The sequence below is a fragment of the Lissotriton vulgaris genome, chromosome 8 (assembly GCF_964263255.1).
Source record: "Lissotriton vulgaris chromosome 8, aLisVul1.2, whole genome shotgun sequence".
NCBI classification, from domain to species: domain Eukaryota; kingdom Metazoa; phylum Chordata; class Amphibia; order Caudata; family Salamandridae; genus Lissotriton; species Lissotriton vulgaris.
Genome location: NC_141696.1, coordinates 331638839 through 331661598, shown reverse-complemented (window position 1 = coordinate 331661598; position 22760 = coordinate 331638839). Strand labels below are relative to the sequence as shown.

Here is a 22760-nt window from a genome sequence, read left to right as displayed (position 1 = left end):
CTGGTCCCAATCTAAAATTATCAAGTATTAAGTCTAATAAGGTAACAGCTTTTACTCTGTAGGAGAAATAGCCTTACAACAGTCAAAAACAACTTTAGCGGATTTTCACTGTTTAGACATGTAAAACTAAAATGCACTTGGCCTACTTTTAAAATACCATGCATCCTGCCCAATGAGCCTTTGAAATATAGGTATTAAAAAATAAGGTTTAAGCCTGGCAAAAGGTTCATTTTGCCAGGTCGAAATGGCGGTCTAAAACTGCACTACAGACTGTAGTGAAAGCCTGAGGCATGTTTTACAGTTCTAACTTATAGGGTGGCACAATGAGTGCTGCAGCGCACTAATTGCATTTTATTTACAGGACCTGGGTACCTATAGTACCATTTACTATGGACTTATATGTACATTAAATATACTGATTAGGTGTAGGCCAATTTTACCATGTGTAACCACTGATTAGCAGGGAACAAGTGCACAAAGTCCTAAAACCCAACAAAAACAAGTTCAGCAAAGGAAGGTCAAAGTCTGGGGTGACCCTGCAGAAAGGGCCAGGTCCAACAATCAGATTATTGTCATATACCGCTACTCTTTACCCTCACTTTTGAATGTCCAAATCGCTGCATGCAAGACCACAAATGATTCAAGGTGTAAGTCTTTCAAAGAATACCATATACTAAAGCCCTACACATTTGTTCTATTTAAGAGTCTCTTGCACATCTTCTCTTTGTAAAGAAAACTGTGTTAGGATGCAGAAGCAGCTGCATGGCGTTTGGCCACACGAGATGAAAAGTACCAACACAATACTGCCCATCTGCAGTTCAGGTGGATCAGTGGAGATGGTGCAGCTTGCTTGCCCCTTGCGTAGCACGTGTGGTGAACTTGTCACTTTATTGGTGCCAATGATTATGCAGTCCAAGAACTGCTTTAATGAACATAAAGGTAGGGCCACAACTTCAGAGCTCAAACATGAATTACCGAGGACCAGTTGCTTCTTAACCCGTTGCATGCTCGCGTCGCCCAACGGCCGACGCGAGCACTACCTCTGGGGTGCTGCGCACGACCAACGGCAGACGCAGCCCCTCCCACTCTGTGGAACGCCCGCACCGCGGTGGAATGTCCGCCACGGTAAACAGGTTAAGAACCACAACATTACTCATCCCTGTTTATTTAATAGAAAGCATCCTGCTGCATGACCACAAGCATTCAAATCACATCGTACCTCTTTCGATTTTGTGAGTTTTTTTCTGTGCATTATGTGATACGAAAATTGATACCTTATTTTACTGCACATTTATTTCAAAGCATATACTCGTTGTTGGACTTGGCCCTTTTTGCAGGGTCATCCCTGAACTTTTTGCCTTCCTCCTGTATTTTTTCAGACCTGTTGTTGGCTGTTTTATGACTCTGGGCACTTCACCACTGCTGATCAGTGCTAAAGTGCATATGCTCTCCCTATTGTAAATTGATGTATGCATTAGTGACTCCATGATTGGCTTATTTGGTTTACTTGTCAGACCCTAGTACAGTGCACTGCGTGTGCCCAGGGCTTGTGAATCAAATGCTGCTGGTAGGCTTGCAGCACTGATTGTGCCACCCACCGGAGCAGCTTGTAAGGTATGTCTCAGGCCTGCCCTTGCAGGGCCTGTGTGCAGTCTGGTACTGCCATGTTGACTGGGCAAGTGCACCCACTTGCCAGTCCCTAAACCTTCCCCTTTCTGCATATTAGTCACCCCTATGGTAGGCCCAATGGCAGGGTGCATTGTGGGTAAAAGGTAGGACTAGCCCTGATGTGTGTGGCATGTCCTAATAGTGAATTACAGCCATTTTCGTTTTTCACTATTTCAAGGCTACCTGTTCCCCATAGACCAGAAGGGGCCGTTTGCGTATAACATCTTCTAATCCTAACTGACTAAGGGAACCAGGTAGAAACTCGAGTATAGTATGCCTGAACTCAGAATGATAAAAGACATATTTTAGTGAAGGTGGTTTTAACATTCTGTGTTTGAAAATACCACTTTTAGAAAGTAGGTGTTTTCTTGCCTAACTGTCTCTGCTAGGTTGTGTAATCCTTGTCTGGAGTTTGAGTGACAGGGGCTGGGGGATTTCAGGAGACAGGGGGAGTCAGCACAGGGCTGACTAGAGCTATCTATATGTAGATGGGAGGGAGGAGTACATCGGGGACTGTGAGAAGTTGGCCTGATATGTAGTGTTTCCAATTCTGGAACCACTTGGTATCAGTCCAAACAAACCCCAAAGATGTCTGGTTGTAAGTCAACCTTGTTAGACAAGCTATCCTAGAGGTAGCATGGACTAAGCAGCCTTAAAGGCTTAACTTAAGAGGTCGTGTTAAGCGAGCTGTTTTACCACATACAATCCTGTAATCAAATGAAAGGACACCACACAAGTATATATTATAAAAATATATGTATTTATTTCTAAATTACTCCCCAGTACTCTTTATGAGGAAAGGGGCACAAGCGTTAAATCAAAAGCACAGTAAAACATATAAAGTTGCACAATTATGGATGAGGGCGGGTGGCCACTCAGACCATATACTAAAAAAATGGTATAAGTAACACTTCTCGAACAGTGGTTAGGCCTAGGGCCTAGAGATTCGCTGGGAGCAGTCAGGACTAGCAATGCTGAAGTCGGGAGTAGCCCACAGGAGACGGGTGCAGCACGGAAAGTGCGGCTCGCACCAATGCAATGTCAATGGTGCGTAAAAGTTAGATAAAGTGAATTAAAAGATACTTCCGCTGAACCTAGAGGAACAAAACTTTAGACACAGACCCTAGAGGTGTGTACCAGTGTATGTACACCGGCGTTGCAATGTTACCTCACCCACAGGCCGTGGGTGCACAGGGTCGAAGTGGCGTCGGGTTTTGACACGCAGGCTCTTGGTGCTTGAAGCTGTTGCAGCTGCAGGCGATGTGAAGCAGAAGTGTCCGGTGCGATCCAAGGATGGATCGAAGTAGAAAAGTACCTGAAAGCAGAGGGGACAGAGTCTGGGTCACTCAGCAGTGACCAGGGTGGAACCAGGACGGAACCAGGCAATGTCGGGCGCAATCAGGTGGTTGTCGATAGGCTTCTCTCCGCTGTCACGTGGGCTCTGGGGCATCTGCGACGTCTAGGAGCAGGTCACGATCTGTCCCACGTAGGCTCTCGCCGTCAGCACCGTCGGCTTCAAAATTGCAGTAAACAGCACTTGGCAAAAGCAATCCACGCGGAACCGGGAGATTGCTTATCACTCGAACCAGGAGGGTCAGAGTGGGGGCTCCTTTTCACAGGAGCTGGTGCAGATCTGGAGCAACCAGAAAAGCAAGTCGTATTTCGGTTTTCGTCGGCACAGGGGCCACAAGCCAGCTGGCAAGTGACCGGGCCAACGCGTCGAGCCGCCACAAGCAGAAGGGCCCCACGCAGCACTCGTCAAGTGTGGAGGGGGTAGCTTTGGTGCAAGTGTAGCTCGGGGTGGGGGCTTCTCAAACCCCGGTGCACAGCTTCGAGGATCACTCGTGGGCTGCACGGTCAGCGTCTCGTGGCCTTTTCAAGATGGCGTGCCCCACGCTTCCGGTCGCCTCCACTGGTCTCAGCTCTGCAGGGACTGTGGATCGGGCTGGGAAAAGGCAGGCAAGCTTGATCTCGTCGATCTCTGTCGCTCGAGTTCCGGCGGGAACTGCAACAAAGCAAGGGTCGAGGGCTGGATGGTGCCTGTTTGCACAGGGTGGTCACTCCTTGACCACAAGGGAGATTCTTCAGTCTTCTGCGTTGAGTAGAAAGTCGAAGGGTCCAGAATTCGTTTCTTATGTTTCTTCAGGATGATCTGAGTTGCATTGGCACTGCTCCCACTCTTATTCGAATCTGGTGGGCTGGACATCCTGCTAGGTCCCCTCCTATGGGTGGGACCCAGGAAGGGGGTGGTTACACCCCTTTCCTTTGATCCAGGCCGCGCTGGGACAGGGGCTGGGAGGCCCCAGAACCGGTTTGGCCGGATTATGCAAGGGGCAGCCTTGTGCTCCCCAGGCAGTGTCTGGTTTCTTTGAAACCTCCCTACTACAATCCACTATCTCCTGTCTGGGGTGGTTTGACACCGCCCTGCGACAGGAAACTCTTTGTCCAGGCCACCATATGCTGAGTTTCGGTCAGCAGCAGGAGGCCAGACCCGTGTCTGTGGCAGAGGCATCCATTTTGTGGATCTGAGGCTCATTTTAAATCAACCGCGTTTCAGTAAAGTAACATGTCTTATCCCTCTAGGAGGGTGGAATGCTACCTCCGTCGCCAGAACTGGCGAGGGGGTAGTATTCCAATTCGTATGACACCTTACACGACATGTTTTGATAAAGCCAAACCAAAGTTGCTATATAACCGCGAGGATTATAAGGCGCTTAAGAGTATATGGTGTGGCATTATCCCGGATCAGCTTAGGGGGTTGTTCCCGACAGCTGCAGACAGGCTCAGCTCATGCCAGAGCTCCATCTCACATAAAACCACGCACTCTGCCTCCAGGATTGATGAGGCCTTCCATAGGAGTGGCTTACAGGCTATATATGTGTCCAGATATAGGTTTAGATATATGTATACTATATCTAAGCAAGGGGTGATTACACCCACTTGCCCCAGCTGAGTGATCAGCCAGTTGTGTCAATTTAAGAACCAGCCAGGGGTGGCAAAAGCTATGCTTCAGCCCCTGGTAGGCCTTGGTGGCACCTATGCCCTGAGCACCTATAGTGCATAGTACAGGGGCTGACAAGGAGTCCATTTCCAATTGTGGTATGTACCTAGGGTACATGGAATCCATTTTACAGAGAGAGCAGATAGCCTGGGGCCCTGATTAGCAGGGAACCAGGCCAACTAAGTCGAAAACCAGCTAAACACAAGGCAAAAAATCTGGGGTAACCATAGTCAGGTAGCCACCTTCCTACAGGGACCTTAATAGGGCTGTGCCTGCCTTCCACAATGCTGGCTCCACCTCCTGTTGTGCGTCTGATGTCCTTGGCCCACACTGTCAAAGGAAAGAAGCAGTCTTGTCAACAAAGTGCTGTAGGACTGCGCAGATTTGGTTTGGACTGGGTACAGGGCCGTCTGCCTTCAGAGGACAAAGGATTTGCTAGTATAAATATGGGGACCCCGAACCCAGAACTTTAGATCACTTTTGGGAAACAAGAAGAAACCTTTGCTGAGGACAGGAACCAGAGAGACTGAGGAGAGACTATCCCTAAGCGTGAGGGATTGGCCTGCAGTGGTTGCCTGACTGCCAAAGAGAGGAGAAAGGACTTTGTGCTACTTTCATTCAACTTGTGAAGTATCTCCAAGGGCTTGAGATAGAGCTTGCCTCCTGTTGAAGTCTCAGGGACAACAGACTTCACCCACCAGCTCCCCAAGAGTTCCTGGAAGTGCCTGCAGTTGTGTTGGGCTTTCTGAGGGACTGCGTATCGCAAGGAGCTGGAAGCGCGACTCACGAAGAAGAAATGTGTCATCGCTACTGCCGCTGTCGCTTCGCAACGCAGAAGCGCCTCGCATCGGCGGAGAAGAGGATCGACGTCGTACCAGATGCCGCTGCATCATCGGAGAAGCGTGTCGTCGCCGCAGCATCTGTTGTCGCAGCCACTGTTGTTGCATCGCTGGGAAAGCGTGTTGCTGCTGCAGCTGTCGCATCGTTGCCGAAGTGCCTCACATTGCCGGAGAAGAGGATCGACGTTGTATCAGACGCCACCGCATCACCGGGAAGCGTGCCGCAGGGCCTGACACTGCTCAGATGAATCGTTGAGTCACCGCACGGCCGTCGGGCGTGCACGCATCGTGTCGCATCAAGAAGAAGACGCCATTTTTGTTCATTGCACCAGATCTTCATCGCATCACGGCGCTGCTGGTCGCATCGCCATGGAAGCACAGTAAGAAACCGATGCATCACCTCCCACGCCGAGAAGAACCGACGCATCCCCTACGCATCAGTAGGGACCCGACACATCACCATTTTTGCGTGTAAGGAACCAACGCATCACCTTCCCTGCAACACTTACGTTGTATAGCGTTAAGCATCCAAAGGTACATTGAACTCAAAGTGTCGCATTTTACATCTTAAGAGAACTAAGCTAATTCTACCATTTTTAAAGTACAGTATTGTGGATTTTTGTCACTTGTGGTCTTGTGTTAAGTCTATATAAAAATACTTCTTTTTATACTGCAACTTGTGTGGTGTCCATCTGTAGTGTTGCCACTGGGTTACTGTATGTGTTCACAAATGCTTTGAGATGCTCTGAGATAAGCCTGTCTGCTCGTGCCAAGCTACCATGGGGGTGAGCAGGGGTTGTTTTAGGACTGTACCCCTTACCCTGACAAAACACAAGGGTCCCTATTTGGACAAAGGTACCTACCTCTGCCAACTCGAGACCCCCAAATCTAACACTCGTCCAAGCTAATACAGCTTGACTTGCTTCAACAAAAAGTATATTTATTATCCCAAAAAAACAGTGTTAAAGTTGGCTGTTCACTAAATCATACTGATGGCTGTTCTTGAGTTTGGCTTTAGTTGTTTAACCATCCTCATAAAATGAAGAGCTGGTAAACCCTGGCTTGATAGCCATGCGCTTTATAAATCCTATAAATGGAAATATATGTTGATATAATGCCTCAGGGGCAGCCTTCTTCATCCATTGGTCAATTCCTTTGCTATTCACATTTTTTCTTACATCAACCATGCATACCCGCTTTGAGCATTGACACAGCCTCCTTAAGCCATTAGCTCTCTTGCAGTTTAACAGTATTTTGCTCGATCACATGTGCTCATGTACTGAAAAACAAACACTCTTCATTTCCAGGACTAGTGGGAAATTTTTTTACTTTGCGAATGTTTTTTCTTTCCATTCTTTAATTTTCTTGCATTTTTAAAATCATTCTATGTTTTCAAGTTACTGTAATTCAAAGCTAATTATATATTTTCTTTGCGTCAATGACAATCATCTTTACCAGTGATGTACATTAAAACTAAAAAGGTACATTTGTCTCTTGTGAAGCACCTGTAATATGCTCTTAAAACATGTGATGGTTATTTTGTTATTAATTTAACGTTTTTACTGCAGGCTGCTACGTTTAGTCGGCAGCATGTTTTCTTCTGTTGGATCTGGTGCATAATTATTGCACCAGCTGGCCATGGCCAGGTCTATTGGCTTTGCCAGTGCTTGTTGAGGATTTAGGGTAGAAGTTTCACAATTGTGGGATGTAGACAGTACAGGGACTTAGTTGAAATAGTCACGTTCTGCGAAATGGACGCTTCCTATTTTCAAACATTTTAAACGCTATAGTGCTTTGACCCGCATGCAGAGGCGCTGGCTGGTATAATCCGAACAGGTGTCCTGACAATGTATGACCTGCATTGGATGACCTCCACTTATAATATAGTATAAGTGCACATTTTACGTTGATCATTAAATATGTACTTTTGAATTTGAAGCTTCCACACATGGTTCACGTGTTTGTATGATTCCTTCCTGAACGGGTTAAAATGGATCTGGTCTGATGTGAAAGCCATGACAGTAATTAATTAACCAGAAAGGAAGTTTTGTTGGGATTACTTACACAATAGACTCTAGTGATTAATATTTCAATCATTTTTCTTTAATGAGGTGACATTTCTTGATTTGCCGAGTCGGATTTCGAAGGCATTGTTCGTCGTGCTCCCAGAGTCACCTCAGACAGGTTCTGACGCCACCCAAGCCTCACGTGCCAGGAATGACCTCTGCCCCGAGCCCTCCCTTTCATGTATCTCCGACCTGCCCATTGTGGCAGCACACAAGGGGGGTTTTACAACAGCCACACTGTTTCTAAATTGGAATATAATAGCCGCTTGTACAGTGAGTCATCTTAATAACTATATCTGTGGGTCCCTGCTTACACGCGACATTGTTACCACTCCAGTCTTTTGGAGGTTATGCTGTACTTGGGTATTTTTTTCCCCTTGCTGCAAAGGAACATGATCAGAATTTTGAGCAGTGCCTATTACTCAGCACGCGCTCCGGCACAGTAACTTGACGTGCTAGCGTGGAGTGCGAGGGCTTTACAGTTTACAGGAATAGAAAAGCTTTGCTGCGCCAAACCAGAGCTCCGCTTCCCTTCAGTGGGTAACAGTTGTTTAGAAAGACGTAGGTGCTTACTGCTTAATATTTACTCGTGTGCGTGTTCTCTGGTTGCGTCAGGCATGGCAAGTGAAATCTCGGTCCCATCGAGGACCCATCTGTTAGCGGTTTGGTGACTTGGAATTTGTTATGAGGCGCTATATTGTGGCTAGGTGGATATAGCGCATTCTAATTTTCCATTGATCGCTCGTTATTCTTATCGACCCAAGCGACGTCCAAACAATGTGCCTTTATTTATGAGTCAAAATGTAATTAGGAGGCAAGCAGCAGCAACGTGTACAATCAATGTGCTTATTTAACCAGCTTCACATTTAAGATCCCAGAATATACATTTCCATTTATCCTTTATGTCATCCTGCGCTTCATAGATTTATGAAACCATTCATTCCTACGGCCAAGTTTAAACATGTCGCACTTTTTTACCTCCAACATGGAGTTCAGTTCGCCATATTGCCATGGTAGGACAAGTGACATTACAGACCTTGTGAATCCCGAAGACATTACAGGCTTAACCTCTTACTTTTCCCACAGTTAGTGCCTCAGTTGCACCCTGCCCCTGCTGAGGGTTAATGGGAGGAGCAAGGAGTGGAAACTACAAAAAGGAAGCTTTCGGTTCCTGCCACTCCTGTGATGACCCTGAGAGCAGGGATAGAAAAGGAAGTGCCAACTGGACCAAAGGGCACTATAGAAGTAGCAGCTACTGCCCTTGGCAACCTCTATTTGATGTGCAGAACCATTAAATATGGGTGGGATGATTGGCCGCGACCTCTTCTGTTGACGCTAGATCAATCTGGTAGATCTTGAACTGGCCACAAAGATCGCAATAAGGTATTCTTCGAGGCCCATAGGTGTAAAAGCATGGAGAACTACATGCCTTTATTCACCCCCCTTGATTTGAATGCTTATTAGAGGACTCTCCGGGATTGAAGAGATTACTAGTGAGTCTTTAATAATGTACCGGCTGCCTCTTTTCATGGACTTAATTATTCACCACTTCTCAGATAAACCCAGCCTCAAAGCCTACGTCAGGTCCCCTTGCTTTACCATCCTTGTGTCATTGCTGTACATCATCACTATTTCCTTACCTTCATCTCTGCCCCATCACACCCACCAAATCAGTCCCTCTTGTTAAATAAAAATCGCAATCTCAGCCTACTTGAAGTCTGGAACTTGTTTGGGAACATGAAGTCTGGAATATATCACCCAGGGTGAAGCATTGAGGGCTCTGGCGGAATGGTCCGCCCACAGGGTGTACCAGATCGGGACTTTTACAGAGATGGGGAACTAGTAATGTTCAATGATTTTTTCCACCTCTTTTGATATCCTAAGGGGTCAGTTCCTACTACTTCCGGCAGTAGTTGCCAAGGTACGTTCTCATTGGGGTACGGGCGCAGAGGAGCCCCCGCAACACAGGGTTTGCCAGGCGCTGTGTACCACGTCAGGCCGCTTTAGGGCAGTGACGTGTCTCTACCAAGCACTACGCAATGACATTGTAACACCATTAGGAGGGCTTTGAGAAAAATGGGAAGACTTAGCACCTCCAATTGCACAAGCATATTGGGCCAAGATACTTGCATGCACCTACACATTATCTAGAAATGACAGAATTAAGCTGATTAACTTTTTTATTATATCTACAGGGGTATCTATCCCTGGGCAAATTAATTGGTTCTTCCATATTGCAGACACGGCCTGCCCTCAACGCGGAGACCAAGGAGTCGAGATGCTCCATATGGTGTGGTTCTGTCTCCTACTGGAGGATTTCTGGAGGGAATTAGTGACGTGTGTTAATAAATTCACTGTGCACCCCGACTTGTGTCTTGGAGGGGATTCCCCAGGCCTGCAAGGCGCAAGACTACCACAAGGTTTATAGATTTGGCTCTAGTTTTAGCTAAGCGGGAGATCACCATGCACTGGAAAGCAACTAGGATGTGAGAAATGGAGAGAAGAACTGATCCAGTGGGCAGGATACAAGAGCTCAGTGCTGTTCAGAAAGAAGAGGAACGGTGGGGGATCGATGGAGAGGGCCCTAGCTTGGGACCATTTATTGGACTGTCTTGGGGAACAAGACATGGAAACCCGCATTGGCTTTCTAGCACCACAAGATACAACTGATCAGGAAAGAAAGTAGCAGCAATTTTTGTTCACACACACCATGGGACGGGAGGTGCACTGACTGTGTATTACTCTTACCTAAGCCCCCGCCTGAGTTCAACTGGCGCACTATAATTTTTAAATTATTAGGGTAGGGATCCAAGGGCATTGATAGGGGGAGGAGATGGAGTTACTATTTAATCCCAGTAGGGTTGTTTTCTTTGACTTACACTGTGCAATGCATTGTTACCGAGTGTTGACTCAATGAACCGAGCATGTGATGCTAACACATCTCAAACTCAACTACTGATAAAAGGAGCTGGATCAGGTGCCCCTTGTTCTTATGGGAAAAAGTTGAATGATCTTGAAACTAAGATACACAGCAGAAGCGTATTTGCTGAGCTAACAGGAATCTAACTTTCTTGCTTACGAGTACCAAGGTGAAAACGAGTCATAAGCGCTAGCATAAGAGAAGACCTGCACATCTTGGTACAACGCAGGAGTGCATTGCAAATGCGGGTTCAAAACAGCTGATGCAAGCAACATTTAAATACATGTAGTTCTAGTCTTACTTTTACACTCCCGTATCCGGTCTGCCCTGTTCCTATAGCAAACTGCTGATTATTACCACATAAACAATGCCTTAACTAAAGTAGATATATCACCCATCTGCTCACTTGAGCATAGAAGTGGATAGAGCACTCCTTCTGACGCTTGAGGACTGGGTAGAGCCTGGATTACAACCAGGGGCATAACCCAGACCCCATTAGCCCCTGCGGCACAGCCCCCGCCCCAACCTTAAGGGGGCATCATTGAGCCCAAGACCAATAAATATCCTTGAGATATGGGAGACTCAGGCGCCTCTCATCACATTCTGTAGAGAGGCCCCATCATTTTGCATTATGCCACTGGGTATAACTGTGGCTCACATCTATTGCATAGATGATGAAATCACTCAACATCAAAATCTGTTCTTGGCATGCATCAACAGCTTCACAAAGACAGTTGAAAGCTACATGAGTTAATTTAATTAAACTGTTGAATGTTAAGTGCACTTCATTGGTTCTTTAACTTGTTATGGGTGTAGTACGGATGACTCATTAAGCTTTCATAAGTGCTAGCATACTGTCAGTAAAAGCTTAAACCTCATTGCCTCCAGACAGATAAAAAGGGTCGATGATCTAAATGTAGCTTCCCTGTTTTTGAAATGTTTACTGGTGAGAAATGTCACTTATGGATAGAAATCCACAGAATGTCCTAAAGCAACGTAAAGCATGAGTGTGGTAGGGTTAAAAAAAACATGATTTAGACTCAGAGGAACTCAGTAACAAAGTGAGCTAAGTTCTTGTGTCAAACTTCAGTGTGGTAAATCATTTCAAATAATCTCTTCTCCTGCAGAGCTAATCCTACAAGGAAGGATGGACATTCCCCATCTTTAGAACCCCAATCACACACCTACATGCCCAATGTACCATGTTCCTATGGCTTATTTAGTGATTGTTTTAAAAGCCTTCTAAAGCTACCAAGTTTGCCTTACCGCCATTTTGGAGCGCAAGGCTAGCCACTTGTGGTGCAGGAGCCGCATTAAAGGACAAAGGCATTGTGGAGTCCACCAATATGCATTGCCTATTGTCACAAGGCTTGAGCAGAATTCCTGGCTGAAAATTGTTGTCTATAGAGGTGTTATGTTCCAAATTGTTAGGTCAGACCCAGAGACTGCTTTAGATATCCCGCCAGTCTCCTGTATTAAAAAAAGTAATACATTAAACAAAACAAATACACAAACAACGGCATTTGGTCAGCCATCTTCATCCGTTGGTCTTTTCTACTGTGATTCTAATTTTGCGTCCACCTACCACAATATGGGGCAGTAAGTCAGCTCACTTCTGACACTGACCCTCTTGCACTGCTCATGAGTTGGATTTTGCATGATCACACCTCAGGTGTTAAAAGGTGTTCAATGCTGAATAGCCGGGTCTCAAACATTGCATATTCAAAGAAGAGTAATATTTACCTTTCAAAAATTGCTTCATTCTGATTGCTAGAACCATTGCATGATTTTGTATCAGATCTCACATACAGCGTCATAAACCTATATCTGAATGAGCGTAGTGCCCCATAAAAACCTCCTTGTAAGCTCGCCCTGCTACAGTTAATACTATCTTGAATTTGGACAAGAAGGCTTAATGTAACTATATTAAATCCTTGCTGTGTCCAAACACTTGGGCCTGCACTCATCCTACTCTACTATCGACAGTAGCCTCTTCTGGCAGGGAAAATAGGGCACTTCCTGGTTCTGTAAGAAAAATCATGTAAATCCTTATAGTGGGCTAGTACACAGTTCTTGAATACTTATGGCAAGTGCTACATTATAGCAAGTGCCAGTATTTAGTGTGTTTTGAGCCTCAAACATAATGATGCATTTGGGACTTTTTTGGTGCTTTACTTCCATATGGAATATGCAGGATTCAACTTCTCAACTTCCTTATATAGGGACAGCTGTAGATGACCTAGGTTTTTAGAAGAATTCTGAGTTTTGATCTCTGACATTGTGTTTTATCTTTATGAACCAATATGACACACAAGGGTTTCTATCCTTTCATTTTGGTAATCGGGGAAAAAGGGAAATTTGAAAGGACTGCTTCCCGCGAATATACACAGCATGCAGTAAGATGGATTCTTTTGTATTCTTCCCGGAAATGGATAGGGTTTTTTTCTGCAGACTGCTTTCATAATTAGCTTTTGTAACGAAGCAGAATACCACACCCAAAGCATGCTTACTTATTGCATTGTCTGTCATTAAGCACAATTCGGTCCCGGCTTGCAACCGTAAGCCACAATTTCCCATTTACACATTCATCTTGTGTGAGTAAAGAAAGTGGAGACAGACAAACAGACTAAGCAAAGGTTATGTTCAGTTAAAATGGAACAAAGCAGTTCCCTGTGGCATTTCAACAGATCAGGAATGGCCTAGGTATTATATTGAGGTAGGATTATTGTCCCTGAAGAATACTAGAACAGCCTAACTCAACAGAAAATGTTTAGCTGTCTCTGTTTTAATCCATGACGTTCATATGCACTGAGTAATCGGACAGTTACTTCATACGCTACTTCTTGTATGTAAATCCATCTAATACCCATATGTATGCTGCATTCACGTTATATAAAACTGTTAAATAAATAAAACTGCCCACTCTACTTTCGAAGGCTAGAAGCAAAATAGATTGTTGGGCAATCATGTATTTCCATTGAAAATCCTAAGAGCGTATGCAACATGCATTAACACCACTAACAAGTATTGGTAAAGCCAAACAGTTTTGCTTTGCCAGTGCTTGTTTGCTGCCACCCAGAAAGCACAGCACGTAACATTCTGAGATAACTGCCCACTGCTATTGGCTTCGCCAATGCCTGCGCAATTCCCCAAGCATTAAAAATGCAATAGCAGCAGCCGGCAAGTATGTAGCGGAGAGATAGGCCTGAGTCGCAGCAGTAATCACTATGAGTGGGATAGAGGGTGTAACCAAGAATGACTTGGTTTAGAGGGCCTTGAAGATGGCAGGAGAGTTTGGGGTGCAAAGCAAGAGAGGGAGGAATGAGCAGGTCCTGCACTCCCTCCCAGTACTACAGCTCGAATGGCATGAAGAAATGCAAATAGAAAAGTACTTCCCTACTAGCAACGGGAGGATACACTTAACCAATCAAAAAGCAGTGAGTATTCTAAATGTTCCAGAGATATGTCAAAAACAAGACTAGAGATGAAATCATAAAAAGGCAATTGAAAAGGACAAGAAACCATCCAGTCATGAGCTAGAGGTATACCCAGAATCCATTCCACGAATATGCAAAAGTATTAGTTACAATGCTGTCTGTGATACACACAAAACGCCCTGCATTACTGTTTGCTGTTGTGAGGAAATGAACCCGGTATCTCCAAATGCCCCGGCTGTCCAAAAGTGTGCGGCCATTCCTTTTTATGTGAGTAGTCCTGGTCGATAGCCATATAATGCATTTGTCCTTCAGATTGTCCCTTCAACATTAAATCCTACTCTATGGCTTTTCACTAAAACACGGTCTACGTATACGTCTTCTTATTAACAATTAGTACTAAGGGGCACATTAAGATCGCGGACGGACTTGCGTCCGTCCGCGAGCCCTGAGTAGGAGGGAACGTCCGCATGGGCTGCAGCGTTCCCTCCTGTGCAATTAGGATGTGACCGCCACCCTGGCGGTCACATCCTCTATGTTTAACATTGCGGCGGGTGCGGCTTCAAGCTGCACCCGCCGCAGTGTTAAAAATGCATACATTGCATTTGTATGCAGAAAGCGGCAGGCACCGCGCGGTGCCTGCCGATTTCTGCATACAAATGCAGGTGGGTACCTGGTACCCCCCATGTGCACCCCCCTTCACCCAGGGGCCCGCTACGGGCCCCCGAGGTGAAGATCCGAATGCTTTTCCACGGCAGAGAACCCGCAGCGGAAAAGCATTTTTTAGCATCTCTGAGAGACACCGCCACCATATTAGGGCTTTTCCGCCGCGGTTGTAAGCCAACCGCGGCGGAAAAGCGGCGGGCTGAAACCAAGACCCACCAGCCATCCTAATGTGGTGGTGGGTCCGCAGAGGATTTTCCGCATTCTCCGGGCCGGCGGTGGCTTCCGCCGGCCTGGAGGATGCGGAAAATCCTCCATCATATTCGGCCCCTAAGTGTGTGAAAAAGCATTTTTTGCAACACTGTGTGAAGAAAAAGCACTTGTTTTCCAAGATGTAGATGAGAGCAGGTCCTTCGAATTACACATGTGTTAAACATAATTGCTGGACATTAGAAAAAACAAAGGTTAAAGTGACATTCTAGTTGGGTATGTTAATAAGATTTTGGCTTACTTAAAGACAACCGTAGAAATTGATTGGAAAAAGATAAAGGTTTGAAGTGACATAATAGTAAGGTGTTGAAGTAACACAATAGCTTATCTTTAAAAACCAACAAACACTGAAATTCACCAGTTATAGCTCACTTAGCTACCTGTATCTTGCGTCACTGTCATGCACCGCTTATGACCTCACATATTACATCACTGATGACATGGCAAATAGCATCATTGATGGCATGACGTTTGACATCTCTGAAAGCTTACACGGTCCCGTGGGACAACTCACAAGAGGGTCACTCTGCGTCCCACGGGGTGGAGGAGCGGCATCATGTCCACCTGGTGTACCACGGCAGATGGTGCAATTCTAATTTGAAAAAATCAACTGCCACCTGGCCCATCATAGCTGCTGTATAAATACCTTCCCTAAGTTACTCCTGGCGGGAGTCCCATACACATGGGAGGCATACTAGAGAAGCCACAGTGGGGGCTCCCCAAATGTGGGACACTTTTTTTGCTGCTCAGTTTTCTAATGAGGGGTCACTTTTGATTTGGTGTCCTGGCCTATTTTTTGTCCCAATCTGACCCCGAATAACCACAATTAGTTCAAGAGCCAGAATGTAGAGTAACTAGTACTGATTTTGGAGTGCTATGCTGTGCCCTGGTGGAATGTGGCACATGGATGAATTATTTGGCTGAAATGTAAAACTTTAAAATAGTGAACTGAAAGGTTCCTTTCAAATGGTAATGTGGAGGCGTTGACACATTATTGAATTACTAATGCACTAAAAGACATGTTTTTAGTTTTATAACTATGACTTATTTCCATGTTTTATGATTCCTAAGTTAAAATGAAAAGCAGGCATTCATTATAATGTATTTATAGAAAGTCCTACATTCCATAGTATTATCTCTTCAGTAGCTGTTGTGGGTCCACTTTGTGTAAGTGTATTTTACTTGGCACTATTAAGTACTTGCTATTTTGCCACCAGAGGCATACCGTAGACCCTCAACCCACGAGACTTTGATTAACTGGAGGTGTTGGAATGTGTGGGATCTTCTTTCTGATGAGTTTAATAAGGACCTAAATGTTTAAACTCTGCCCAGTGTGTCTTTACGCGAATAATTGGACCTGGTCAGTGTGTGCTCACAATTTCAATGTTAGATTTGTCGTCCTGCAGAATGCAAGGAAGTCTTTGAAATCCAGAACTGCAAAATAGCTGTACTGTTTGCCATAGCCTCTGAAAGTTCTCTAATCCTTGAACTAATGGTCATGGGTTTCTGCGTGGACCTCCTGGCAGTATGCAACCTGAGCGTGTTTGCTATCTGAAGAAGTGTCACTAGCAAAAGTGTACCTAGAGTTAACAGTGCATGAATGAATAATTGCCTATGTGTGAATGCTGTTGACACAGAGGTGCTGACAAAGTGTTACCTCCTGACTTGCTTACAGCTTCTCTCTGCCAACTAATGTTAATAATTTACCACTTGGAATTTGGCTTGCACAACTCCAGTACTGTGGGAAACTAGAGGCTCTAACTGGAAACACACTGATTATGCAAAGAGGGGAGAGGCATTTGTGCCAAAGGCAAGTGAATTTGGAATGTATGTGTTTTGCTAGGTTGCTAGTTTGGGACTTATTGGGCTGCATATCTGACTGTCCTAGCGAAACCCTATGAGAAATCTTTCTAAGACACTGATGGAAGTGGCATAACGTGTAGTCTGGGGTTTTGGCTCTGTACTGATCAAGTTGGAGCCTTGGCGAGTGAGATTTGTGCCACAGGGCACTGATGATCTAGAGATCTACAGATATTCTCCTATAGATGACCCAGAAGTGTCTGGTAAGCGTGAGAAAGGAATAGGGAGAGATGGGGACTCTTAAACTTCATTGAAAGGTACCACACCATTCAGATTTCAACGAAAACACAACGCAACAGGTCCATGGCATGATTTGAGAAATCCGGCCCACGTTAGAGGACAGTTGAAGGGTTTTTTCTAACTTACTGGGTGAATGTATTTATTATCTTTCCAAACACAATACTTTGTTTTAGATTTTTTTTTTACATAAAAGGGACAAACCTGGTATACTGTAAAAATCGTGTTGTTGTGGTGCTCCTTGGAACTACTTCATGACTGTTTAAAAACTCCCAATTGAAACAGTGTATGTTAACAATATTATTTCATACAGAGGTGGTAGTGTTTTTCATATTCTCACTGTCAAAGAGCCTAATTACGAGATAGGTGGATTAAGGAGCGAGGATACAGTGGGTCAGAAATTCAGTTTTCAGACAGTCTCCCTATACCTAAATCCTCTATTTTTTCCAGGGTCAGGTTCTCCACGGATTTCGCATTTTTGTGGAGATTAACGTTCCCATTTACAACTAGCTCAAATCAGGTGGTAAATGAGGGCAGGAGATCTGTAGAGGGCGAGGATCTGGAACAGAGTCAGCGGCAGAAGATTCTGTGGGCTGGCAAGAGGCGGGGTTATCCGCTCCTTCATGCTGCAGCAGGGTTTTCAGGCGTGGCCAGAGCCCAGGGCGCTTGCCGCCCAAGCCTCATGTGATTTTTTACCAGGCAGGTTTCTTGCCATGTAAAATCGGGGAATGTGCTCTTGTACCTGGGAAATCTCTGTGCCGGAACATTTGGCCAGGTATAACCAGGCAAAACATTATCCCACCCGGGGATACTCTTTCAACCAACCTTGGTTCCTAAGTGTGGTAGTTAATGTGTGCTATTGAAATCATGAGTGTTTTCGACTACCTAACAACTAGCAACCAAGCACCCGTTTCGTCCCGATAAGGGCTCATCAGCCAGGTATAGCTTGAGTCCAATGGCGCAGTGAGCACAGGACTCGCATCGGGGCTAACACTTGCCAGTTAGGGCGGTACAGCAAAAAAACCATTCCTAGGTTGCTTGTGTTCTGGTTCAGTGAGGACCTGGCCTGGTAGTTTGGGCTTGAGTGTCACTATGACGAGCACGTTCAAGGCTGATTTGCATATGGTTGGGTGACCACGGAAGTACTATGGTGAGCAAAAGAATGATGGGTTGGGATGCTACCCTGAACAATTGCCAGTGGTTAGACATTCTGCAAGTATTCCTCCCGTCCCCTTTTGTATGTTTGATGTTCTGCCCTAAGAGGCAGGGGTATGTCCAGACATGGGTCCCTTGATAACTATGCCACTGGAGCCAACATTGTAAGTGTAATACAGTCCAAACAGACATGGAACACTGTTTTATAGAAAAATATGTGAACTGCATACGTTTTGACAATCCCATAAAAGAAGGATATACACTCCTAATGTAAGTAAAAACATGCAAATGAAAAGTCAGATTAACTATAAATATGTATACATTTTCTTTCTAGGAAATAGCTCGCCACTTGCGGCCTAAAACCCTGCGTGCTCGCTATGGAAAAACTAAAGTTCGAAATGCTGTTCACTGTACAGATCTACCTGAAGATGGGCTTTTGGAGGTAAAGAAAATATTTTTATTAGAATTCATTCCAGTACTTTAAAGGCATATATTTTTTCTGAGATGGTTGTGAACATTTTGTTAAGGTGTGAATCTGAGCCTACCCATAATTAGTTATTTCAAATTTTATAATTGCTCATTTATACCATCTGCACAGATGTAATTATTTTAAAGAGGTTTTTCTCAGGTGTCTGCGGCTATTGAAGAGCTTTCTGGGTCTGCCGTATACTTTCATTGCTGTATTTGCTGCACACTCTTCCTTATAATTTTACATTGGATGCATACTTTGTAAATTCTAATCAATACTTCTAACCACAGAGTCCTCCCCTTTAGAATATTCCCCAAAGGCCAGACTGGATCCATAAGTTTCCACAGCAGAGCTCCCAGACGCCACTGGGTGGTGCAGAGTAGCTCTGCATTGGCCTCGTTCCATACAGGAAGATATGGAGCAGAGCTGCATGTAAGCGCCACCTCTGAGTTACTTTTGCACCACCACATCGAACGTGGATCCAGAGCACCGATCAGTTTTTCATTGGCTGACGATTTTCTCCATATTGAATTCCAGTGCACAAAGGCAACGATGCCCCCACACAGAGTTCAAACCATGTCATCACTGTCAGTAACCTACTGGCACAAGGTTTACTTTTGTTGTTTTGGCTTGTGGCATGACTCCAACTTGTGTGATGAATGTACCCTTATTCATCTGAAGGCAATCCAGGACCCTGAAGCGAATTGGTACGTCGCTGAACATTGAAGTTGAGGGCCTCACGAAAGTCCCACCCCCGCATGAAGTCGAGAGCACAGACCCATTACCGGTCACAAGCAGGTTGGTAAGTCTCTGGTATATCAAAGTCAAGTTGAAGAGGAAGCATAAGCCACCGAAGCGGGACTTGAGGGCAACCCGCCACTCTCATTCTAAAGAGCAGTTTTGAGGTCATGAAAGTGCCAATCAATATTGCTCCTGATACTCATACCCAGCTGAGTAGCTTATTCTTCAACTACTCCCGATGTGCCCTGAATTCCCCGGGTCATCAGTGATGCTGCAGCAGATCAAGGCATTTAAGGAGACCATGCTGCATATTTCTGGCACTCTTCTTGCTCCCTCTTGTGTGCCTTTGGATCCCAAGGATCCACAGGGGCCTGCAGCCACGCCGCTGCCAGCAGGTCCGCCCTCTGCACTATCTGAGCCCTTCTAACCCACATTGGGTTCCGCACCAACTCTGCTTCGACTTCCACTCTTGGCCACAGACCTGCGTCTGTCATTGCTGGTGTTCTTGATCGAGTCACACCTGACTCCTTCACTGAGTTTTCCTTTTATAGGAGCTTTCTTGGACACGGTGCAGCTCAGGGCCTTTCCTCCACTGCAATGAACCAAGACATTTAGGCTATGAGCCGCATGTTTCAGCCTCGGTCCTGGATCTCAGTGAAAGCTGCTCTGAGACTTCTTGGACTGGAGGTCTCATGCATCCTGCTTGTTCACTTATCCAGCTGACATATGCAGACCCTGCAGGGGGTGTCTGAAGTCTCAGTGGGCCCAGCACCAACAAAACCAGTCAGATGTCATTCAAAGTTTCAGAGGAGACAGCACAAGATCTGCAGTGGTGGATGCACAACCAAAACCTGACCAGCAGCAGACCCCTCACTCATCTATTTAACAAAACTATGTAAACCAGGAATTTGAGTCTTAAATCATTATAAGAAAAAAGGAATTATCATAGGTGGTACTACTTAGATGGGACTACAAGTTACCCATTGTTGAATTGGGGGAAAAATGCAGCTAAATAATATCCAGGAAGATCTGGTAGAGCTAAGCAGCTACTTACTCTTAATTCTTTTACATTTTTAATTTACAGGTTGTTAATGGATCAGATAAATTCAGAAATTATACATTTTTTTCAGCAACAAAGCTTAAGTCAAAAACAGGGAAAAGTAAAAAAGAAGGACAAAAATAGGAGAGTGGACGATTAACTAAAGGATTAATGGCCCATTGGTGAAAATGGCAGGGGTTCCAAATGCTGAAATAGATTTTTCACTTTTGCAATTAATGGTTTATATTTCAAATCATAAAATGCATTGGGATCTTCCGAAAACCTGACTCCTAAATATGGTTTCCGATTTCTGTTATATTGTGCTCTTAAAGTGAGTGGTAATACTTTGTGGCGTTGAATAGCGAAACCTCCATGTTTGATTCAATCATGCAATGACCTTCTTATTTAAAGTAACTTTTAACTGCATCTAAAGAGTTTAGGAAATTATCAGATTCCCAATATATAAATATAGGGCCACATTATCAGCACATCATTTTATACCTACGAAATCTTAAACCGTTTTTTGTATACTATTATGAGAAACCATTAATGTCACCAGGGGTTCGATGAAGAGCGGAAAGAGAACTGGTGACATTAGGCAGCTCTACCTCTCTTTGGGCTGACTAAGCCAGCAAATCTATTATTAACTATGATCTGAGTAGTAGAGATCTTATACAGGGAGGCAAGCATCTTAGTAAGATGGGACCAGTAGCGGGCCTTCCATTATGGCGTAGGAGCATCGCACCCTGCTGCCAGTGCAGCAAAGGTGAAAAATAAAATGGTAATAAAATAAATGTATTACTATTTTATTTTTCCTTTTCCCCTTGCAGCTGTGTTTGGGGACGGGGCCACTGCTGCTGACTGGCAGCAGGGGAGTGATGGTCACTCAACCAGTTTAGAGTGTGCCTGTCATTTTTGCCGCCTGTCTTGAGACCGCCAGCCTGACATGTGCAGAGCAGGCACAGACCCTTATTGCCTACAGGAGCGTCAAGGTAGCCTGCTCCAGCCTATCTTGGAGCTGCTCTCATGCTTCTTAACATTATCAGCAGCATGAGAGCAGGGTCTGGATTGGTGTGGAGACTTTAATTGCTGCAGAGACCACCAGCACCAAGTGACTGAAGCACAAGGACAACCAGAGGAGGAGGCGAGCCAGCAGAGTGGGTAAGTACATTTTAATTTCTTTCCCACTGAGAAGCAGTGCCTTCAGCCTCGCCCTCAACATCAGAACTCAGTCGTGGTTCGATATAAACACTGTTTATAACGAGCCATACCTAACATCTTTGGTGCTGACCTCATGCTGGTCAGAGCCTCCCACCTCTAAGTAAAGCAAATGCAGGTCAGCTTTGTTAAATGAATGCGTATTTGCAAAACTTAAGCCCACACTGAAGAACAAATCACCCGCCTTGTCTGTAAACATAATGTACGGTTTACAGTAAAGCTTTGACTGATGACAGCAGCTCGGGATTACTGGGGACACACCTAAATACTTTATTAAGTAAGGTGTGGTTTTTATTGAGATCCATTGCTGGTAGTTTTTGTGAAATACTTTAGGAAAACATATCAGAAATTCTTGACGCAAACAACATGACTGTTCGTTCTTCGGAGGTTCTGTTTCACAGTTTTCTCTTCAAATATACCCGGTGGCTTGAGAAAGGCAGCCTACGTTCTTTGAGGAAAAATACCACCCAGTTTTGGCACTGAAATTGTGTATGCATTATTCCCATCTGGTCATGGTGTCACAATGCTCAGTAAGGACCGGAAAGAAACGCTGCCATTTTAACATGTGCACGTTTCTCAGGTTGCCTGCTCTTTCACATGATGACTTTTAACACACATTTGCGTGGGCTGCAATGCAGGGTTAGTTTTTCCGAAACAACATTGCTTACAAAACCACTTCATAAATACACTATCACGACACCTTGAACATTTCGTACAAGGCCTTGACGCAAATTCTGCAAATGTTAATTGTTATTTTGTCCATGAGGTGACATTGCTATAAAAGAGACAATAAGCAATGTCAGCTCAGCTGCAGCATCGTCACAAAAACATGGATGCCATTGTTATAAATACATACGTACTTCTTTGCTCAAATTAGAGGAGCACTCAGCATTCACTTGCGAGTTCATCACTGTATTGGCGTTTCGGCTCAGCTGGTTCCTGTTTATCCCTCTACGAAGAGGGTTGTCCAACCTGTGACCAAGATGGGGAACTACATACTTTGCCTTCAGGTAAAGGTGAGTTAGATCATCCATTAGGGGATTCTTGGCAGACAACTAGGTTCGGGAACGCATAGTAGTATTGCATTATACTCGGTACTTATATACCAGCATATATACTCTTTTGTAGCACAATGTTGGAATTGTTCATTCTCTTCACGTCCTTATGTTACTAACCCCTT

General features: G+C 44.9%; 1 protein-coding gene across 1 annotated transcript in view; it reads left to right on the top strand.

Annotated features, from left to right (window-relative positions):
* Positions 1–22760, top strand: part of NME7 (NME/NM23 family member 7) — an 835246-nt gene that overhangs the window by 749003 nt on the left and 63483 nt on the right. Inside the window, exon 11 of the mRNA XM_086934088.1 lies at positions 18448–18555. Within this exon, the coding sequence (XP_086790214.1) occupies positions 18448–18555 (108 nt within the window). The remainder of the gene's footprint in view (positions 1–18447; positions 18556–22760) is intronic.